This window comes from Trachurus trachurus, assembly GCF_905171665.1.
Source record: "Trachurus trachurus genome assembly, chromosome: 8".
In the NCBI taxonomy this organism is placed as follows: domain Eukaryota; kingdom Metazoa; phylum Chordata; class Actinopteri; order Carangiformes; family Carangidae; genus Trachurus; species Trachurus trachurus.
The window spans coordinates 22454888-22477003 of NC_139905.1; the positions used below are offsets into that span (position 1 = coordinate 22454888).

The 22116-nt window shown below is 41.1% G+C and overlaps 2 protein-coding genes across 3 annotated transcripts; both read right to left on the reverse strand.

The window, feature by feature from the left end:
- Nucleotides 1-253: 253 nt before the first annotated feature.
- Nucleotides 254-11645, reverse strand: LOC310990189 (uncharacterized protein). 2 transcript variants are annotated; one of them, XM_083977461.1, is made up of 16 exons: nucleotides 11241-11645; nucleotides 10384-10558; nucleotides 9820-10044; nucleotides 8979-9098; nucleotides 8669-8802; nucleotides 8522-8566; nucleotides 8304-8343; nucleotides 7904-8044; nucleotides 7687-7797; nucleotides 5973-6112; nucleotides 2528-2596; nucleotides 2231-2367; nucleotides 1460-1577; nucleotides 1269-1343; nucleotides 965-1108; nucleotides 254-866 (listed from the first exon to the last, which is right to left on the reverse strand). In XM_083977461.1, the coding sequence occupies exons 1-16, from the start codon at nucleotides 11385-11387 to the stop codon at nucleotides 777-779; spliced, it is 1911 nt and encodes a 636-aa protein (XP_083833587.1). In that variant the 5' UTR covers nucleotides 11388-11645; the 3' UTR covers nucleotides 254-776. The 2 variants fall into 2 exon arrangements, with proteins under 2 accessions (XP_083833587.1, XP_083833588.1); XM_083977462.1 differs by lacking the exon at nucleotides 11241-11645 and adding an exon at nucleotides 11091-11124.
- Nucleotides 11646-12452: 807 nt separating this feature from the next.
- On the reverse strand, nucleotides 12453-21835 carry LOC310990147 (extracellular serine/threonine protein kinase FAM20C-like). The gene is made up of 11 exons (XM_083977413.1): nucleotides 21667-21835; nucleotides 18815-19357; nucleotides 18296-18474; nucleotides 15850-15928; nucleotides 15624-15716; nucleotides 15295-15410; nucleotides 14985-15165; nucleotides 13686-13795; nucleotides 13304-13385; nucleotides 13068-13127; nucleotides 12453-12904 (listed from the first exon to the last, which is right to left on the reverse strand). The coding sequence occupies exons 2-11, from the start codon at nucleotides 19354-19356 to the stop codon at nucleotides 12646-12648; spliced, it is 1701 nt and encodes a 566-aa protein (XP_083833539.1). The 5' UTR covers nucleotide 19357; nucleotides 21667-21835; the 3' UTR covers nucleotides 12453-12645.
- Nucleotides 21836-22116: the final 281 nt, after the last annotated feature.

Below are 22116 nucleotides of genomic sequence, written 5' to 3' on the forward strand. Positions count from 1 at the left end.
TCCCCCTGCTGAGGAGTTGTAGAGTTGGATGGCTGAGGGGATGAATGATGAATGAATGTATCAGGCCTATGCCATTAAAAATGCACAAATACATAGGCTATAGAAAACATCTACACATCAGAGACAGCACGCATGAGTTAATACTTTAATTGCAGTATGGAAACTGTGTTGTAAATGGTTTAGACCGGCATTCTGGCTTTTAAGTATATTTTTTGGTTTTCACGCCTTTATTAGATAGAACAGTTGGAAAGTAATGGTAATTTCAATCGTTTTGTGTTTCAACCACTTGCGATGTCCCCACACCCTGCTTTTCCACCAAGATATCAGGTCTCCTTTTGTGCTTTAACCATTTGTGAATTGTGATGTCTAGACCTCTTAACAAAAGCCTGTAGGATGATGTGAGACACATCATGAGACACATCCTTCACCATCACTGCTCGGGTGAGGACTGTCCTTTCCTTGCAAGAATATAAAAACTTGTCGGCCAGCAGAAGTCTCCATTTCATTATTCACCAACAACAAGCAACAGAGAATTTCCACAACACCGAACATCACCATAATCTATAAAACACCTTGTATGTAGTAGAAGTATCTGGAATACTGAACCAAGTGTTGCATGTTCACAGAGTGTGGCCTCTGTGTTATTTACAAATTCAATATAGCACTACAAAGAGCTTTCAAGTTCAGAAAGGCGAGACTTTCATACAAGTAAAAAAAAATCTGTAAATGTACATATTTCCAACCTTTTCAGTTTAAACACTGACACTGAAGACTTATCACTGTTCACAAATGTTGAACACTTTTTTAAATTCTGCACTGAACGTCTCTTTCAGCTGGTCGCCTAGGTCAAGGAATACAGGATTAGCCTGCAAAAGAGAAAAACATAAGAGACCTTGTCACAACACACGTTTCTTTAACTCTTGGTATTTAGATGTTAAGAAATTAGAGGTGACAGTTTTCTTACATGATTGTAAGAGGCACAGTTGGTGAAAATGAGCTCAATGTCAGACACAAACTCTCCAACTGTTTCGTATTCTTTCTCCTGGAGTTTGTCGGCTACTTTGTCCAGCCACATCGGAGTCTGGATAACACTGGAGTAATTTTCCAGCTGTGGGTGCCAAAATGAATTAAATATTGTGTAACACATTTGGTTCGTTTCTAAGACATCCAGACCCATTGGCAAGTGTGCATTAATTGATGAAAGTTAAGTAAGTGGTACTATTTTAATGAATATAGAGTATACAGGAGCAGCAGAGAATAAGACTTACATAGGCACTTGGGTTTGAAGCAAAATCTTGTTTCTCATCAGCGTTGCGCAGAAATAGGAGGAGATACTGACATTCCTGTTGATGTGATCAAAGGAGGGATGAGTGGCAACAGTAAGACAGAGACACACACAGGCATGAAGATGGACAGACCTAAAGACAGAGACATAGACAGAGAGTCGCAGCGAGCTCACCAGCATGTGTCCTGATATGTGGCGGGACATGACTGCTTTCATTTCCATCTCATCACTGTAACGCCACTCCTGAGCTTTTTGTAACACACAGAAAGTACACTTCCATGGTCCGGTGTCACTGCTCTCACAGAGACACACACACACACACACACACACACACACACACACACACACACACACACACACACACACACACACACACACACACACACACACACACACACACACACACACACACACACACACACACACACACACACACACACACGCACGCATATACCATATATTAGTCTACACAGAAGACCATATTGCAGTGGGATCACAAAAGACAAGGACATTTCCACCACATGACACCCAATTCATTTTCAAAGTCAACCTTCTTTTTGATCTCAGTTACTAATCTATTAGGATTCATGAGTTTTGCACCGTTGCGTTGCTATAGCAAAAAGTAGTCAAAACTTCCTCTGTTACTTCCTGTTACAGTAGGACAATCATTTTTTCATGAACACACACCACTGCGAATTTTGCAGCTGCATTCACTCTTGCGCATGCTTACATCTCCGCTTCTGCTCGTCTTCTCTAGTGGAGCCTGAGTGCACTTCATGTTTACACAACACTCAGTCACAGACATTTGAGGTTGTATTTATTAGACCACTGTTGGGATTCAGTCAAAATACATAAGTAGTGCAGCTTTAAGCAGATCACAATGCATTATAATGATTTCTGCTGTATAAAAGCAGGTGGTGGAAATTCAGTTTGATCTAAACTCACCTCAAAGTGGCATCGTCTACATGAGGAAGGTGACATTTCTGATGAAAGGAGCGAGGGCAGTGATCACACACCACCAGCTCTGCTCCCCCCTCTTCACCTCTACAAACGTAACACTTGTCATCATTTCTCTCATTCTCCTGTTGAGGGTTACAAAAACAGTTCATGACAGCAATTCTGTTAGATACAGCAAAATGATATGTTGCATCTTTTTGCACAACAGCTGGACCACTGAGAAAAAAAAGATAATTGTTAAAAAAAAAAAACAGCAACCTGAAACTGACTGATCAGCAGACTTACCAGGTCTGTGTCACTTGGACAGCACCGTATGCAAGGACACAGAGGTGAGTGGATCCTCAAGATTTTTTCCTGAAAAAGACAATTCAGAACTGTTTTCCTCTTTGTTTCACAGTTACGTAAGATCTTTCGGCTTCACAAACCCTGAGTCTCACTCATTACCTCCCTCACCACAGACACCGTACAATCATATTTAGAGCTGAAACACAACGTCATAGAATGGCATCATTAATGACAAAGTTGACCTGAGTCTGACCTGTGGCTACACTTGTGCCAGCCTGACTGACAGGAGTCTAAAGCTACATCCACACTCAAACATTTTCATGTTCAAACTGAGTTTCAAAAGCAGCTCCACCCCAGTCGCCATCGTTATGGCAAGACACCTTATCCACCTTACCTATGAGTCTTGCATATGAATGTGTTTGAGAGCCATGAAAAGCGCTACATAAATCCAAGCTATATCATATTATATTATATCATAACATCACATACCAATGCACCTGCATACATATCTGAGGCAAGGCAAGGCAAGGCAATTTTATTTGTAGAGCCCGTTTTTACAAACATTTTGTCTCAAAGGGCTTTACATGGCATCACAACATCCTCTGCCCTTAGACCTCATGTACAGTGGGCATGCAAGAGCTGGTGTAAACAGAAGGCAGATTGTCTAGTCTGCGATTGATTCAATCCCAAAAATTACTATGAACAAGGAACAACAACAGCTGCAGTGTTGAAATGCAGATTTTTTTTTTAAGTATATTTTTTGGCTTTTCGTGCCTTTATTTGAGTTGAGTTGAGTATAGAGAGACAGAAAATGGGGAGGCAGAGAGGGGGGGGATGACACGCAGGATATGACCGCTCGACGTGGAAATCGAACCGGGGCCGCCTGCAGTGAGGACTATAGCCTAAACACGTGGGACGGGTGCTCTACCAATTGAGCTAAACATAGTGGGTCTCATTCATGAAACGTGAGTAAATCTGTGTGTCGATTTGCACATAAAAGCTCACTCTACTAAAACTCTACTCCGGATTCATGAACGGTGCGGGAAACTCAGATTTGATCGTAAACACGTGTGTAAGATCATGAATGCCAAGCCATCGTAACCTAACAACACGCCCCCGGTGATCAGCAATTAGCATAGATCTCCATACATGAATAGCCATATAAGGAGATCCTGACAACCATATTAGGAGGTAGGTGCATCCTGTTCACCTGCGGCCATGACGCAATCAAGGAAAGAGGGTGAGAGAGAAAAAAAGAGAGATCACGGATCAAAGTCATTTTGGGTGAAGTGGAGTCCAGAAAAAATATTTAATTCTCTTCTGTTATGTTAGTAGTGGTGTGACTGGAGGGAAGAAACAGATTTAGTGAATTAAGTGGGCCTATCCTTGGTTGATTAAAGAACGGTTTAAGAAGTAAAGCCAGAATAGTTCGATATGAAACATGAAAAAAAATAAAAATAAAAATACACATAACTACAGAGCTACAGCAGCGACGGGAGGAGGAGGCTCTTCACAGCCTCAGCTGTAGAGGAGCGTGGTTGTATCAACACATGAAGTTATATAGGCAGGTTATATTGTTACAGAAGCACCAGCCGTCTGTCACAGCTCCATCCAAACCGGTGCCGACTGCGCTGCTGCGCAGGGTGAAGTGTGCGCCCACGAGCGTATACTGTAGCAACACAAAAAAGTTTTTTCCGGTTTTATATCAGATTATTATCATCATAAGATGGAGCCTTGACGTGTTTGTGCGTGTCCGATCCCTAAAACGTCTCTCTCTCCAAATATTTCTAATTGTTTGTCATGTTTAAATTACGTGTTTCAAAGGCGTCGGCGTATTTTGAACATGAGAGAGAGTAATATGGATTAAAATTGTAATTTTCAACAGTGACAAGCAGTATTTCTTTGCATTCCTAAATGTACACAAGCGCTACACACAGTCCGGAGCAGGTGTAGATTTTGTGAGTAGCTACGAAAAAATCAGCACTACTAAAAGATTGATGAATGCGGAAATCCACGTAAATTTGCGCTGCTCAGGGTTTACACGCAAATCCGTGCTGCTCACGTTTCATGAATGAGACCCAGTGAAAATAGATAATGGCCGCGTTTCCCAGATTTGTTAAGAAGCTCTTAGCGCTAAGATCTTCTTTGGAGCGCTCTTAAGAGTGCTGTGAAAGAAGAACGTGTTTCCCAGAGTCGCTCTTAGCCTAAGAAGATCTTTCACTAAGAAGGAAATGTAAGATCGAGCTGACCCACTCTTACGAGTCTTCTTAGCGACCAACGCTCACGTTTTCAAGGCAAATCAATATCACACTAAGCAAGATATTAAACAGTGCACATCGTATGTTTAAAACATTAAATTATGTGCCGAAATAAAAAATAAAGAGATAAAAAAATAAAATAAGAACAATAATAAACTAAATATGAGGAATAACATGTGCTCTGCACATCAGGCACACAAATAAAATTAATCATCATCATTCATCATAACTTTTTACGCACACATCCACGTCCCATATCTGCATGAACATCAAAAACAACCATTCTTAAATCAACCCCTAGCCCTAGTGTCGCTGTTTCATCGTGTTTTTACACAGTGGGCAGCTTCTTGGTGTGGTGGGGGCATCGCAAGCAAGGGTCAGTGTCACGGAGTGTGTGACACTGATCCTCCTGTGCCATGTTATACTGGCACCAAAAATACTGTCACGCATTAACACTCCACTGCCTAAATATATACGTAGCCTATATACATATGTAGCCTTGCATTGATCATTTAATGATGATGAGAAAAGAAAAACGTGTTGATCACCAAAATAATATTTTAGTGGGTGGATTCGAACCCAGACCACGGCAATGCTTCCACTTTCTTTTCCAGAGTTGTCTGGCTGTAAACCAGCCAGCCCCTGCGCACGTTTTTATTTTTTATTTTCACACACATCAATCACATGGTCACGCAGCCGTCTCGGCCGCATCTTTACGCGGCTGTGCCGTGTCATCTATGGCCAGTCCGTCACTGCCCGTGACCAACGCGGCAACAACAGCGGAGAAGTTTCTAATCAGGCCCGCGGACACCGGGACCTGTGTTAACCCCATGTTTGGAAATCCCGTCTTCGGTTTATTCGTCGCCCGTCGGTGCAGCTGCGCTGGTCACTGTGTGTGATCTATGTGTGTATTAGGTGGCGTGTGATATAATAATCGATTTGCCTGGCATCGATTGATTCAGTTTCAGTACTGTGGTGGTGGACAGCTCCCGTTAAGAGCTTCTTAAGAAGCTTCTTTGGCGTGATCTTAAGAAGGCAGTTAAGAACGCATCTGGGAAACACCCGTATCTTAGCGCTCCTTCTTAGCCGAACCCTTCTTAAGAGCCTTCTTAAGTCCTTAAGAAAGATCGAATCTGGGAAACGCGGCCAATGTTTATCACTGTGATTGACCATGTGGCCATGGTTACCTCTATGAGGGCACTGAGCGGCCTTCCTTCCACCATGATGTCTCTCTTCCAGGTGGCGTCTGGTTGATCTAAAGCCGCCTTCACAAACTCCACAGGGCTCAACCACTTTGTCTCAGTACGAATACTCTTCCCACAAGTCCCTGGTGGGAGGAGAAAGATAAGAAGGGGCACGTTTCACTGGATTTGTTTGATTTGATTTACAGGTTTATCATAGCAAAACATAAAGCTACACACTACATAAGATATAGATCAGACTTCAGCAATTTACGAAACTTAGTTACAAGATTAAGCTGAGTGGCTATACAAGCACTGATGCACATATCATGGTCACACAACAAAGGGACTCCTGATTAGCAAAAGAAAGGTTAAAGGTACATTGTGTAAGTTCTCCTGTTATCTATTCACGAAAATCGATTATTTAGTTTTTCATTCATCAATAATTACCCCCATCAACAAACTCAAGTGTTCCGGTAAACTCTGAATTTGCCGAAGGGAGTTTTCACCAGATTTGACAATGAAAATTGTTAGTCTGGGACACCCCAAGTTATTATTACATTTGGGTAATAATGTAATAATTGTTCTTAAAGGTTGGATATCGAGAATGCTTATTAAAAGCTATATATTTTTTAAAAAGTGTAGAATACAAGTGCAGACAATGACTACAATGACAATGACTTCCTGTTTACATCGTACCAGCCGGTAGCCCTCACTTCTCTGCTGTTTTGCTAACCCTCCTTCCGGTCGTGTGCAATTGTTTTTTAACAAAGCCTTTTATAATCATTCGGTGGATCAATGCATTGTCATATACATGTTACGATGTGTGTATTTGTGTAGGCCTTTGTGTAACAAGAGATTACAGTTTATGGGCCGCGTTTGTGTCGCAGACTCGCAAGATAAGCGCTATGACGCCGGGTCAGAGGTTCTGATCATGCAGCTTTGGTTTTCAGCCATTATGTGGAAGCGAGCCTCCACTCTCCCTGTAACAAGTTACAATTCCTTTATCTAACATCACTTCTCGAGGCCGTCTATCTATCTATCTATCTATCTATCTATCTATCTATCTATCTATCTATCTATCTATCTATCTATCTATCTATCTATCTATCTATCTATCTATCTATCTATCTATCTATCTATCTATAATTAGTCTAAAGCTGTTTAATGAAGGTAAAAATGAAACATAAGGTTAATATCCTGCATTGTTCTTCTCTGAACTCCTCTGATCAGAGTGGCGTCCATAGCAACGGCGTGTTATACTTAGCAACAGTCTTTCAACCGACTGCTGGAATTATTTTTGTTGCTGTAATTCCTATCTTGAGACACCAGATGGTTGTATTCTGCACATTATTTTTCAACATATTCAACCTTTAATAAGTTGTTGTTCGGAGTAATTTTTGATATAATAATAATAACAAGAATAAGAGTGAGTGCACTGTATGTTTTCTATGATCTTAGCTGTAAAATTAAAATACAGGGGGACAAAAAAATTGTGTGCCCCAGGTTTCATGTTTGGCCTCACCCCTGATATATGGGGGATGTATGTGCCTTGACTGTAGGGATGGAAGTATCAGTTTGACGGTTGATCCATTACTTTTGTTCAGAGTGAAATACCCCAGCAACTATCATATGCCAGTAATTATTGCCATTAAAATATGTAAAATGATGGTTCCACAAGAATGACGTCTGATGGTTTAGTTGACACTGGTGAACTTACCCGTTCCAAATCGTTTTTGGTGTAGGGTCGCAGTTACATCTCCACATGTGACTTTGAACACTGCGTTGGTTTGAACACTGTCACTCTGTTCCTCAGTGTCTCTGTCCTCATCTGCAGTAATCACATGTTGAGAGTGTGATTACCATGATATCATAACATGTCATCTAAAATAACTTTTATTAGTGTTGACATCATTGTATGTTGTGTAAATCAGCACCTGCACGATCTTCTTCATCACTAGAAGGAACCTTTTCCTCCTGGTTTTGCAGGTCGTCTTCATCATCCTCATTTTCATCATCATCTTCTTTTTCCTCCTCATTTTCATCACTGTCTTCTTCTTCATCTTCTCCCTCAAACACTAAAAAAGAGGTAGATGCCAACATTGGATAATGCTTAGAAACTCCTTTCAAATTATATTCCTAGTTATGTATTCCTGCCCAGGAAGAAATCAGCTGCCTATATGGCTCCATCATAACATACATTTTTTATGTTTTAATATTCATTGTGAGGTAACAGATGCTGTTGTAATAGCTTGTCGGGATGCAGTGCTCACTCAGATATCAAACAGTCCATTCTGTAGTTTTCTAAAATCAGTGTTTTACTCCTCAACAACAAACCTGTGATGACATCATCAGATGAAAACAGGGATCTCTTGGCCTAGGAGGAAAAAAGAGGATTCATGACTGAATCAGATTCATGTATTTTCTTTTATTTGTTTTCTACATTGTTATTTGTAATGTTCTTTCTGGTAATTAAAATGTAAAATACTATGTAAATTAGCAAACAGGCACATAAATAAATACATTTGTTGATGTGTTTTCACCAGTCTTGATACCTTTTTATGCTGTCGTTTGTAGGGCATTGATTCCAGGTGACCCTCCTGAATTAAAATTAAAAAAAACATTAAAATAAATGATTATCACAACGAACTGTGTATGAAGTCTTGTGCATATTCTAAAATTAAAATGACTTTTTAACAAACCTTTATAAGTTTTCCCAGCGAGGTGTCCTTACATCGAATGCTCAGCTTCCAGTTCTTTGAGCTGCTCTTCCCTGCAAGCTTCTCAAATTCACCAGGAGTAAACCACTGTTTCTCAAACGAAATGCACTTTTCCCCTGAAACAGAAACAGATAGAGGATCAGGAATACGTCACCATCTCTTTATAGTCAGAACTCTTTGCATGCCGACACCTCTGTCCAAGAAAATAAAATCAATCATCTTCAAGCCAAATAAAGAAATTAAGAAAACAGTATTTCACTTAAGTCGATGAGTTTTACTTTGTGTTTCTGACCTTTAGCCAGTCTGGATCTGTTCAGTGACCCCTTCTTGTGTCCACAGGTCACGGGCAGTAGGAATTTATACAGAGGCCAGTTCCAAAAGTCACTCTGCTCTCCTCTTTTCAAAGGAGAAGCTGAAATTTAAAGGGACATTGTGTAGGAATTACTCGTATTACTCCTATACTATATAGCGGTGAGGTTGTATATCGCAACCAACTCAATCATATTCTTTATGCTGCATTCACATGGAATCGGGCAGACAGCAGAGGGACAACAGCCGCTGCACGTAATGAGATAAACAAGTGGTCCGTCCGCACAAGGCAAAACAATATACAGGTGACAATATGTCATGGCAATGTCATGTTGTTTACCTCACCCACGTTTTATCGGCCCTCTCTAAAATGACATCTGGCGTGTTTGTTTCGTCTGCCTGATTCCACGTGAATGCAGCATAAGTGTGAGCCTCCATCCTTTCTCACACTGTACCGCAATGATGGTTTTCTCCAGTGAGTCAGTGTTTCTGTGGTTACCTATGGTCACGCTACCACTGAATGTAAAAGATGGCAGCACAACATGGCAGCCAGCATTGAGCTTACCAGCTCTATGAATGGCAAATTCAAAGCTTACCAGAACACTTCAGTTTGTTGATGGGGGTAATTACTAATTAATGAAACACACACTTTTGAACAAATACTCACTTTTTGTGAATAGACAACAAGAGAATTATACACCGGGCCTTTAAAAAATGTTTAAATATTTTGACCTTTTCTGAAACATTCTGTTTAATTGACTTAATTGAGAAACACATTTCCCAATGTTATATTCAGTAATACTGAAAAGTGGGAGGAGACTTACAGAAGCATATTTTCTTGGACTTCTTCTGACGTGGAGTCAGCTGAGACGATGGACCAGGCTGCTGCTCCTCATCTTCACACACACTCTTACTTTTCCGTTTCCTCCTTCTTTTTGTTGGGTTTACTTGCTCTTCTTCTTCCTCCTCTGACGACTTCTTCCTTTTCCTTTCATCTGTCTCTCCCTTTTCCAACCTCTCAGGCAGCCGTGTGCCAAAATGAAAAGAACCTGCAAATTAAATCAAAAGTATATTAGAAAGTATACCATAAACATGTTTATACCATTTCTTGATATGCAAAAAACTATTAATGGGCTGACCTAAATATTAGTGTCTTATGGTTATGGCCTTGTATAACAATATGTGCATAGAGGTGGTGAGGAGATTGTCAAAAATATATGAACATTTTGCAGATTCTTATCAATTTGAAGCAAAGACCTGACCAAAGACTTGCATACATTATGCAAGTTTAAGTTTAGTCCGTGTCTGATTAGCAAAATAAATGTTAAGTGTTATTAGGAAATCACAATAACAAACATGCTGATGACCATAAGAAAAGTCACTCTGACCGTCCTGGAGGCTGTTGCGCAGCAGTCGCAGTGTTGTGTATTGGTTGATGATACAGTCCTCGAAGACACAGCTCCAGAACAAATTGATGTGCTCTGATCGATTTTCTTCAAACCAGTCCAAAATATCATAGAGGGATTTCTGTATGTTGTTTTTACTCTTCATACTCTTCACCTTCTGCAAACACAAACACACAGGAAATCAGATGGATGATATCACCCAAGTTTTAGGATACAATCACCTGTCAATAATGATACTAATAATATGAACTTCTTCCACTCTTTCAGTAGGCTACTGCATCAATTCATACTTCACTCTCTCCCTCTTCTGCTGCACTGTAAAAGTAAGACTGAGATGAAGAACGTGTGTGATAAACATAGTGAGATCATGAATTTCTACTATTGTGATTTCAAAATCACATGAGGATGCACAAACCCAACTGACATATACCGAAAAATAGGACTATACATACATGTGTATAGACACTGCAAACATCTTCAACATCATTTCTCTCCCTATGATTGTTGTATGAATCATGGTTGGGAACAACTAGACACACAGTACACAAAACAACTCTCTTTAAATACTTGTTAGGCCTACATTACGAAGGATGATATTCCTAAACAGATTATGCTACTGAAGAGAAATTAGGCTATCTCATGGATGTATTATATGGGCTATCTCTAGGCTACTGTAAACATTGTCTCACTTCCGCTTTCTGCATATCGCGCGGGACCCATCGCTCTGGCGGGACCATGTATTATACAGTCTATGGTCGGGCCCCCTTCACAGTTGAGGAGGAGAGAGTCAGTCAGGTGAACAATCACAAAATAGACACGTCTTCAGTGCAGCCCCTCACCTTGAACTGGTCCTCCGGGATCAGGTTGTGGTCATTGAGCTTGCAGAGAAAGGCGTACGGGTTCTCTATTAAGGACAAGTCTGTTTTATGGCGGTGAAAAAACTGCAGCAGTTCTTCAGGCTCCATCCAGAACAGCGCGTCCGTCATTGCTGCACAGACTCTACAGATGAGCGGCTGGATGTTTGCATAATGGTCAAATCAAAACACTGCAGCGGTTATGAGATTTGACGAGGGCGGAAATGCACTCAAAAGGATCAAGGCTCCTTCATGTGAACCACACCACAGTTCTCGGTTCCTTCTTCCCGTGACGTTTGGAAAGTGAAACTTTTACATCACATGTTATGTTGTTATGGTGCAGTTCTGCTTAGAGGCAGCAGGGGGCACCACTGTGTTGCTCCAGAAGCCAAGTACATTACAAACATGTTGGATAACAAAAAAGGAGCCCCCTCAACAAGGTGTTTTCCTCACAACCCTGTAACTGGACAGCTAGACATGTTTGGAGGAGAATCAGAATATGGTCCAAGCTTTGGAGCATTAAAAGGCACCCAGTAATTTATCATAAATTGTCCGTCAGGGAGCCAAGTGATTTCAGGTAGGCTAACTCCAACCATCAGCTATAGACTACAGTTTACACTTGGGAGCTGGAGTCAATCCCAGCTCAGCTAACAGGGTTAGCTGTAAAAAAAACAAAAAAAAAACACCACTTATTCAGTCTGAATTAAATGTAGGCTAAGTTTCAAAACTCACATCACTATATCTTCCTCTGAAAGCCTATTTATGTAATGCCAGTTGTCATTCCATCAGCTAATCTAAACCTATTTTTTTTTATATATTTATTGCAACAATTTAGTTTAGGAGGCAGGTGTGTGTTGTTAAGGCAGCTGCCTAACTATAATGCACTGGGGAAGACACTGCTGATTTTAATGACTTTGTGTTGTGAGCAGTTAAGTGGCCGGTGAAAACATATTTTGGCCGGTAAAATTTTTGACCTACATGCCATTGGCAGGTAGGTCAAAAAGTTAATTTTATACCCTGTGTGTATGTCTTTGGACTATTGGAAGTAGCTGGGGAACCTGGAGAGAATCCATACAGGCACAGGGAGAAACTGCAAACTCCACACAGAACGGCCTGCCGGTGGCGACTGAGCCCATCATTAAAAAATTGAATAGAAACCACAATGAGACACAAATGATGAGAGTATTTGTCTGCCAGGGGGAGGGGCTCTGTTTAATTCTCTCATGCTTTCCGTTCAGCAGGAAGTTGATCATTCTGATCAATTGGTTCAGTCTTTGGCCAGATGATGTGAATTTATCAAAACCACATTTATATGAGAAAGACAAACCACTTAAATAGGTTAATAATGTGGTCATTGTACACATGATACATGTATAATTGTTCTTTTTCCTCAGTCAGGCTGTCGATCGTGCTCTTCATCGTATCCTCCCACATCGTCGTAAATGACATCACTGTGCTGGTCCTGACACGTCTGCACCACTCGCAGGACGGTTGTGAGACGTCGGCCCAGGGCAGAGAGGTGTGGTTCAGACAGCAGGGGGGCCACGGCTGTCAGAGGGTCCTGAGCCAGCGACTCCCGCATGACGTCACTCAGACGGAAACCCGGGAGAGACAACAGACGCAAGCGGAGGAAGGTGGAGCGACGAATCCTACACAGAGGGATGGAGAAGGAGAACACAGAGAGGGAAAGTGAGTTGTAAAGAATTTGAATGAATTGACACTTCTCCAACCTCTGAGGGTGCTTTAATTCTTACTGTGCATTTCTTTCATCTGTCTTGAGACTTTAGTGTGTTTGTTTTTTTTTTTTTTTACCTGCAACACTGTTGTAAAGGAGCTAGAATAGTTGGCTCATCCCGAGAGTGACGTCCAAACCTGGAAAACATCATCAACAGCCGAGGTGACTATGATGACTGAAGAGTCTCTTAAGTCTTTGACAGACAGACATGACTTGTACTGACAATATACTTGATGAATTGGCTTTCGCTGGTGTTTCTACTGTTGCCATGTCTTCAACTGACTGAGCTGACGTGAGTGGAAAGATTACTCACCCCCGCCCGTTATCCAGATGCAGCAGAAAAGTCTCATTGCCAAATTTCTCAAACGTCTCATAGTGATGTCTGTCCATGTTGCCTTTGAATAAAAAACACTCGTGCTTCATTTAACAGTGGAAGAACCATTTTTCTTCAAATAGAACAAGTTAACAATGCAGTGTATTTATCGAAAATTCATATTAACACCCTGAGTGCATTTACACAATTAATACACATACAAAGTTTGTAATTTGCAGAAATTGTTATGTCAGTAATGAATATTTTAAATACTACTAAAGGAGGAAAACAAGACCATGTAGGTCAGTGACCCCATAACAAGTCCCCCCTTATGCTGCAAACCACTCGACTTGTGGGCTGACTTTTTAATGTTGATACTGACCCATGAGGAAGTCCAGTACAGCCATGTCTATGAGATCCACTAGTCTGGTGCCGTGGTTGTAAGGAGGCGTCTGTTTGACTGTGTCACAGTAGGCCGGGTCCCTCTCCCACCTGGGAACAACAGTGCTGCCAGTGATGTTCATATTCAAACTGATACGAATGGGCCATAACCTTAAGCATTTAGAAGTTAAATGTGAAGTATAAATAAAAGTAAAACAAGTAAACCTTTTCACTGTAGTTTTTATGGTCAATATAAAATTATTGTATGTTGTCATTAAATAGGATTTCTTAGATGACCAGTGATGGACTCAAGTTAATAAAAAATACTCTCACCTGTTGAAAACTCATTTTGTGATTTAGGCTGATTGAGGTTTCATTTTACAGTTAACTATGAGGCAGATATACTGTGTATGCTGTGTGTAGGCAATATAAACAATGTGTCACTATCTTGTGCTCTGAAATCAGATGCTAATTTGAATGAGCATGAGACAAGTGGGTGACAGAGCCACAACCTGGTATAAGCAAGGTTGACCAGAAAGTGCACAAAAACAGCATAACATGTTGTCAGTTAATAATAGTGACATTTGCAAATAAATCCAATAGGCTATACTCTATGTCCCCTTGGACCAAATCAATTAATCATAGATGCAGAGACTAAAATATTTTAACTTTTAGTCCCAGGTGTAGACCATCTTTGCTAAACCTGAAGTAACTCGCTCCAGAGCCACAGAAGACATTCGAAAAAAAGGGGGTTGGCCCTTAGGCCCTTAAAGTTAAATAAAGTAACTTTACCATTGCTAAATTTTAATTCCATAACCAGTTTCTTGTGATCCAGATGCCTCGAGTGTCTGTTCGATTAACACAAATCCCCACACATGTTTGGGAATAGAATTACAAGGAGATAATCGGTCTACACGAGGTCCTGCAGAATGTATTTTCTTCTGTGTTACATGTAGTGAGTTTTAATTGTAATATATTTTTCTCAACTGCATAATTTTTCTATGTGCAGTAGCTGCTGCAACACTACAGTTTCTCCTTGGGATTTGTGAATTGCTCTGTTTATCAGTTTAAGCCACCAAATGTAGCGTTGTGTTGTAGTGCTACATTCAGACCACTAGAGGTCAGTGTGCACTACGGGTTGTGCAAACACTCATGTTCAACAGAAGCTCCACCAGCTTCAAGTTAAACACAAAATAAAACAAAACAAAGAGAAGCGGCTCCGATATTATTATGCATTAACCAGCCTACCCACAAGGAATAAAGGAGAGTGTTAACTGAGACAGACAGTCAGTGTACCCACTTTGCCAGCTTGGTGCGGCTGTAGGACCGTCTCCATGGTGACCTCCAGGACCTGCGGGGCGCGAGGGTGAGGTCGGGCAGCATGGCGGCCAAGGAAACCTCCAGTGAATGTGGTCGACCACAAATCGGGTGCTCTGTTGTACAGTAATACTCACACTGGCCATAGAAACACACGTTCCCCACTAAAGGGAGTCAGATAGACAGACTTTAGTTACATTTTATTTGCTGTAATTAAATCATACTGTTTTTGGAAGGAAACTGTGTGCAGGCATGGGTTTATACACACAAGCATCATGCTTGCTTGCACATACCAGGGGAAGTGAAGAAGGTCCTGGAGAGTCTGTGATCTGTGGTAATCTCTCTGATCTCTGTAGTGACATTGATGAGGCGGCCAACCACAGGAGGGATCCTGTTAAAGCCCAACACTCTGAGGAAGAGAAAGAGATGAACATTAATAAAAGAAAGATACACCGAGAACAAGATTAAAGACAGTAGTTCACAGAGTGAAGGAAAAATGAAAGAATGTGCAAAAGTGCTTTATACTGTAGCTGACTGTATGTCTATATATTCTATTGATTTTCTTGATATAAGTTTGGTGTTATATAATTTGTTTTACTAGTCCCCCTATGTCCATCTGTACCTGTCCAGGTGAAAAGCAGCAATCTCTGCGTTGTGTCTCTCGAAGTCTGAGAAGTAGAACAGATTTAAGTCCGTCTCTGCATCTCTGGTCTGTCTGCACAATAAAAACACGCAGACACACACATGCATGAGGCTATATGCTGATGAATATATGTGGCACATTTCCCCTCTGTACTGGGAAAGAGACACAAACGTTGTCAGTCAGTGTGTGGACAGTGTGGCCTTACTTCATGGGTTTGAGCAGAGCCTGTCCATAGTTTGGAAACGTTATGAGCAGTTTGAGCTGGGTGCCTCCTGTCTTCTGAGCTTAAAAACATACAGACAGTGGATGTAGAGTGAGCATGAACTAAAAGATTATTCCTCCCACATTCACTGTATAATATAAATGACAAGAAACACATTATGTTATAGATGATATAATATTACATTAAAACACAAAAACAATTAGGTAAATATGAGTAAAGCTGGTAAAACCAAGTCAATATCTCTTAAAGCTTTTTCCAATTTTCCTGTCCTGCATGTGGCAATCAGCCGCTCAAACCATGGGTCGCTCACAAATATACAAAAGTAATTTCCTGAAACAGATGTGCACCGTAGTTTTTATCTTTGTTTTTTGTTTTGTTTCGAATAATGATTATGTTGCCGACGAGCTTCAGTTGTGGATTAATATGTATTTGGTGAGCTACAGAGTATTGAGTGCATGGTTGTGGGACTTATTCAAAAATAAACTGCAGTGCTCATGTTTATTGTAATAACATAACCTTTCAGCTAGAGCAACAGTGTGCTCACTCATGTTTTTTTTATATTTCTAGATAGCAAAGGAATAAGCTAGATTAGTCTTAGTGCTGCAGAGACAATATGTAAAAATATACTCATATCTTCATATTGTGTCATTGGATGTTATGACAAAAACAAGAATACAGAACATCACCAGACTTCTCCTTTAATATGACCGCAGCATTGTAGTGGCATGCGTTACACCAGTTACCCCACATGGTGGCCTATTAAACAACTAATTACCACTGGACCATCCGTTTTCAGCATGACCACGATAAGTCTTGTTTAAAATACCTCATAAAATGTATTTTATTTGTTATTAAATTAATATTAAAGACAGTATTTAAACTGCCTAACTCTATAGGATGTTCATATTGAGGCTATCTTGCTTCTGCAGCACATAAACAATTAAATCAGTATATCATTATATGGGCTGAAAGTTATTTTAACAAATTTTACTCTATGATCTGTCAAGTGCACACAGTTGGCAATCTCATGCAAACACACTTGAACCATGTCGTCCCCACTTCAGACATTTGGGATTTGTGAATGTATATAATCAAAGCATGCTTTGCTCTCTTTCAACTGAACAAGTTCCATATGAGACTTTCAGAGGAACACATCGCTTTAGTTGTTGCATGTCATGCTTGAAGGAGCGAGTCCTGGAAATAAATCAAAACACTGCTTAGATATGAATTAAATCCTCTCATATTTATTCATAATCCCTGTTACAATTCTGATTAAAAGGAAAATGTACCTGAATTCACACATCTAAAGATGCCGTGGTGAGTGTTAAACATAAAAAAAGGGATGACACAGTGAAAAAAAAAAGAAAAATCAGCCTGTAGCTGAGATTAGTGCTTAATCTGCAGCGTATAACACAAATCTCAATACATTATTCATTCTGCAGCGTGCTGAAGATGGGGACAGGGTGTCTGAGATGAGCAAACAGAAATGAGCTGCGCGTGTGCTGGTGATGCACGTGTTGATGCGCGTGTGTAGGCTACATCCAGTATTTGTATGTGTGTGCACTTGGGTCAGTGTGTCCGTGCGTGTGCGTGAGTAGAGATAACACAAGTTTGTGGAGGATTATGACTTTACTAGAAAAAGATGATGTGAGCTAAACATTTGCTGCTGCTGTTTAGAATCACAAGTCTGTTTAACTTGTTGAAGTCTGTATTTGTGTATGCATGTATGTTCTTCATGAATGTGGTATCTGCTGCAGTGTTCATGTTATTCTGTCCATCCAATAAATGTATTGATTCATTTACAGTCCTCATGCCTGCTCTCTGTTTGCTTTTCCACCTTCTCCAAACCCTCACGTTGTGACAGAAAGAGTTTGTGAGTCAAACAGTGTGTTCAGTCCTCCTGGGTTTGTTCTGCCATTCTGTATAGATGTGCTTTGAGAATTTGATGTTCATACATCCATTCATCCCTCTCTATGTGTGTGCCTTTGTGTGAATATGTGGATGTTTTTCCTCTAAAATGTAATCTTCACTGTACTAAATATGAACTTTGTCACAGTGTGCTGTATTCACTAAGTGAACACTGAAGTGAATGCTCAGGGCTCCTTCTGGCTCTCGCTTGTTTGTATGAAGGGATTAGAGTTAAAATGAGAAAGCAGCCTGCTTTGCGACTTTGTAACTGTGTTTAACCAAGTGGAGGCTGAATAATTAAACTCAAATGAAACCCTAGCACTTCTGGGACAATACAGCATAAAGACTGGGTCCGGTTCTTAATCAAATCTCCGTGTATTGAGCATTGCAGCCCATACTGCTTTATTGTAATGAAAGTGCACCATTTCACATGTTGATAACAACATTTATTGTGCCTTCCCCTTCCTCCTCTCTCTGTCCTCTCACCTCTTACCCCCCCCCCCCCCCCCCATTTGCTCACCAGCACTGTGGATTTGTCGCGTTGCCAAATAGTGAGTCAGCTGAGCCAGGTTGGGATCCTTCCTGTTGTACAGCTCCCAGCGAGAGATGCCCAAGTGAAAGCGGAGCCAAGGAGGGTGGGTCTCCGTGTCGCTTGTCCAAGTGACTTTGTCATAGCCTTCCTCTTGACTGGCACTCTGCCTTAAAGAGAGGAAGTGAATGTGATAAATAGACATAATTGGCCCATGAAGGTCTCACTACACACACTATCTGTAATCTTTTATTAGACAGAATACCACAACACCCTTTCTGCTATTCACCATCTTAATGTAATGTTTATGTTATTTTGTAATCAACACATAACACTGTTTATTATCTGAGTTGATTGTGTTGCCTTACTACTACTTACTAATAGGGACATCACCTTAGCAAAGTGATATAAGAAAAAGTCATCAAATACAGTCAGTGAGTTTTTGTAAATAAATTCAATTTAATATAGTGAATTGTCTGACCTACTAGCATGGCTAACACTGTCACTCACCACTCACTGTCGTCATTGATGGCATCTTCCGTCTCTTCTTCCTCACTTCCTGTATCCTTTACATCTTCATCTGTCTTTACCCTTAGCAGCCAATCATCTTCTTGCAGCTCTGGGTGTGGCAGATTATACAGCGGATGATTGAACAGGGCCTCAAGCTTAGAGTGACCCTTGACCTTTTGAATCACTTTTCCAGCTCCTATCAATTTCTTTCCTTTGCCGGTGGCCCCATTGAAGGAGTCTTTCTCCTCATGATGTAATGTGCTAGCATTTAGTTTGTAATGTTTGTCATCCTGTAGACTTGTTGGCAGCTTGTGTGATGGCGAAGAAGCATCTGAAGAGGAGGTGTGGGAGACAGACTGATGGTGCTGGCTATCAGTCCTTGGAACGGATGAAGAGGAGGAAGAAGAAGAAGTGGGAAGGACACAGACTGTCTGGAGGACAGAGAGACAAAAAACTGCCAGAAGGAGGTGGAGGGTAAGGGACAAGCACGCCAGAGCCAGATAGATGGAGCGAGTGGATCGGCCAAGGATCTGTTGCACCATGCTGGAGGAAAAAAAAACATGACAACAGAGTGATTTTAAAAATCTAACAAAATGGTGGATGCCTGCCAACAATGCAGCCTACAGATTGCATTTCCAACCTATAGCCTACATATATACATGAGTGGGCAAAACGAAAAAAAACATTGAAAAGGAACGTTTACTTTGAAATAAAAACTCACAATATCAGCTCTGTTAGGAGAACTGTCAATCAGCAAGAGGCCTGCCATAAACCAGTGTGCTGCAGACAACATTACTGGCTACAGGTGTGGAGCATGGCTGTAGGCCTAGATCCATGGTGTGGAGTCACACAGCAGACTTTACAAGGTCTGTTCATATTTCATAGATCTTAATTAATATAACTGACCCACTTGAGTTTGTGCTCATAAACAACGAAGGAAACGCAGTTACATTATTTAAAATAAATAAATAAATACAATTTGCTAAGTTTTAGTCAGTTGATAACAGGGTGACGTCAGACGGCGGTGGCGTTTGCAACCGTGGGATTTTAGCGGCAAACATGGCAACTGGTTGAAGAGCGTCTACAAACATCGGCTAAAGCTCAGAGCAGAGCCGCAACGAGGGAGCCCGAAAGAGGAACTGAAATCCGGACAAACATAAAATATTTCTCGACTGTTTGCAAAGTCGGCTGCTTGACTTTTTTGTACTAGCGAAGAGCCAGGAGAGGAGGCCGATGGTAGAAGAGGAGGAGGACGACGTGAACACGGCAGCGAACAACGTTAGCGTCGTTAGCAGGGAGCAGAGGAGGAGAGCCACGGCCCCGGGGCAGCCCCGCCCTCAGCCCCACCTGAGGCCCACACCGATGCGGATGGGAGAGTCCCGGTGGCAGGTAGGCTGCTATGTTGCTATTTCAACCGTGAGATACTTTTAGCTACGAGTAACCTCTCCACCATGCAGTGGAAGTGACCAAGGGCCATGTTTATTTATTTATTTTTTACATTAATAATCAATTGTAGCCTACCTGATGCAAGGCCAAATCGACAATATTAGGCTATGTCCACACTTTCTCTCACAGAAGAGCATTGGTTTGTTTTGTAAACACATAGCTCCTGCATTGTGGCATGGCATCTCAAATTTGTCCATTATGGCTGTATTGTGTTTTCTTTTTTTCTCTCGTCCAATTGTCCAGAGCAGTGGGAAACTGTCTGAATCAACTGAGTTGGTGGATGTAGTGAGTCAATTTGATCAGCTACAGACTGAGGGTAAATGTTGATGTTGCTGCTGTTGGCCATCAAGAGTACTGGCTTAATCATGATGTGTAAATCCTGTATACGGTAACAGAATATATCCACAGGTTATGACATTGCACTTTAGTTTGGGATCACAGGCTGTGGCCTTTGTGTTTCCAGGAAATAGTCTGCACTATAATAACTGGAGGTGAGTTGAGTGGTGTGGTGGAGCGAGTGGCCTCCAAGACTTTGCAAGTTGTACACTCAAATGTTTACATCCATGTTGGCTAAAAGTCTTCTCCTGCACTTTGTTGGTGCATTTGACTTATTACTACTGTGCTGATGAGTTGTATGATGTGAAACAACTGGCCATGTGTGTGGCCATGGCACCTTTGGTGAGATTTATGAATAGCACTTCCTGGCTGGTACGCCTGATAATTTGTCCATTTTTCTTTTCTTTCTTTTTTTTTTTTACTCGTTTTGCTGCTGTAGTTCAAAGGCAGACCTGGATGATTGTGCATTATCATTGTGCATTCATTGGTCACATCTTGAATCATGATGTCATGATAGCAGATGGTGTTAATCATCAGTCAATCGGATTTAGTGGCCAACTGAGTATTGCTAATGATCAGCAAAGTTAGTTATGTAGTGATTGAGTTACCAAGGCTTGATTGTGAGTAACACATTCAGCTACTGAGGTAGTGTGTGAGTCATCTGGATCATCAAAGAACAGCCTTGTGTGGAGTGCATGAAGCTCGCCTCAGAGAGTTTTGAGGAATCTGTCAGTTATGAGATTATTGGCCAAATCAATAGCTGCCTTCAGCAAACAGACAGCCTACACTGACTTCTCAATATAGGGTGATCCTCTGCAGTGCTTAATACCCACAGTCAAAATCCATGGTGAGAATATGCTAAACACTGATTGTTTTTGACTGTTAGACAGCAGGTGGACAGACAAAGACGTGGGCACAGCACTGCACTAGTTAAGCAACAAACGGCCAGCTAATCATTTACATCAAATCCCAAAAGAAAGAAAAGCTCGCTAAGAAAATCAATACATTATTGAACAACTTACTGCTCCCAAATTCCCTGTGTGGAGCAGCAGGCTGCAGGAATTACTTACATCTCTTTCCCTTCAAGACCTTTTTTCTTCTCTCTCTCTCTTTCTTCCCTCCCTCTGTTCACGAGGCAGACTCTCAGAGTTTGGTGGCATTTCTACCTCTTTTTTAATTCTCTTCCTACCCTGGAAGATTACATTTGTGTTTGCTTGTTATCATGCAGTCACTGCAATCCAAACAGAGGAGAGTGAGAGGACGGGCATGTTGCGGTTGCGGTGACCTGTGTCAGTGTGTCAGTGTCTGTGACCCACAGTTAATAGGAAGGGAATCACAATATACTGTGCTGCCAAATGACCTTTCAGTCCACCTGGATCAATGCAGGGTGGGTTAAATAGCCGTCCTATTCAAAGGGCGGACAAAGGTGTGATATGTCAGTATACTGCTGAAAAAATTAACCATTAACAAATACTGTACCTCTTCAGTTTTTACTTTAACAGTTTGATATTTTGAGAAAT

What these genes read in the sequence shown, in the direction of transcription:
- LOC310990147 (XM_083977413.1), bottom strand. Translation starts at nt 19,356, where the DNA reads ATGGTGCAACAGATCCTTGGCCGATCCACTCGCTCCATCTATCTGGCT. An exon ending in GCTGCTTTTCACCTGGACAG is followed by an intron (nt 15,411 to 15,623) that starts GTACAGATGGAC and finishes TCTCTTCCTCAG; the next exon opens with AGTGTTGGGCTTTAACAGGA. An exon ending in GACCTTCTTCACTTCCCCTG is followed by an intron (nt 15,166 to 15,294) that starts GTATGTGCAAGC and finishes GACTCCCTTTAG; the next exon opens with TGGGGAACGTGTGTTTCTAT.
- LOC310990189 (XM_083977461.1), bottom strand. Translation starts at nt 11,387, where the DNA reads ATGACGGACGCGCTGTTCTGGATGGAGCCTGAAGAACTGCTGCAGTTT. An exon ending in GTCCAAGAAAATATGCTTCT is followed by an intron (nt 9,099 to 9,819) that starts GTAAGTCTCCTC and finishes TTTAAATTTCAG; the next exon opens with CTTCTCCTTTGAAAAGAGGA. An exon ending in ACATATCAGGACACATGCTG is followed by an intron (nt 1,344 to 1,459) that starts GTGAGCTCGCTG and finishes TCACATCAACAG; the next exon opens with GAATGTCAGTATCTCCTCCT.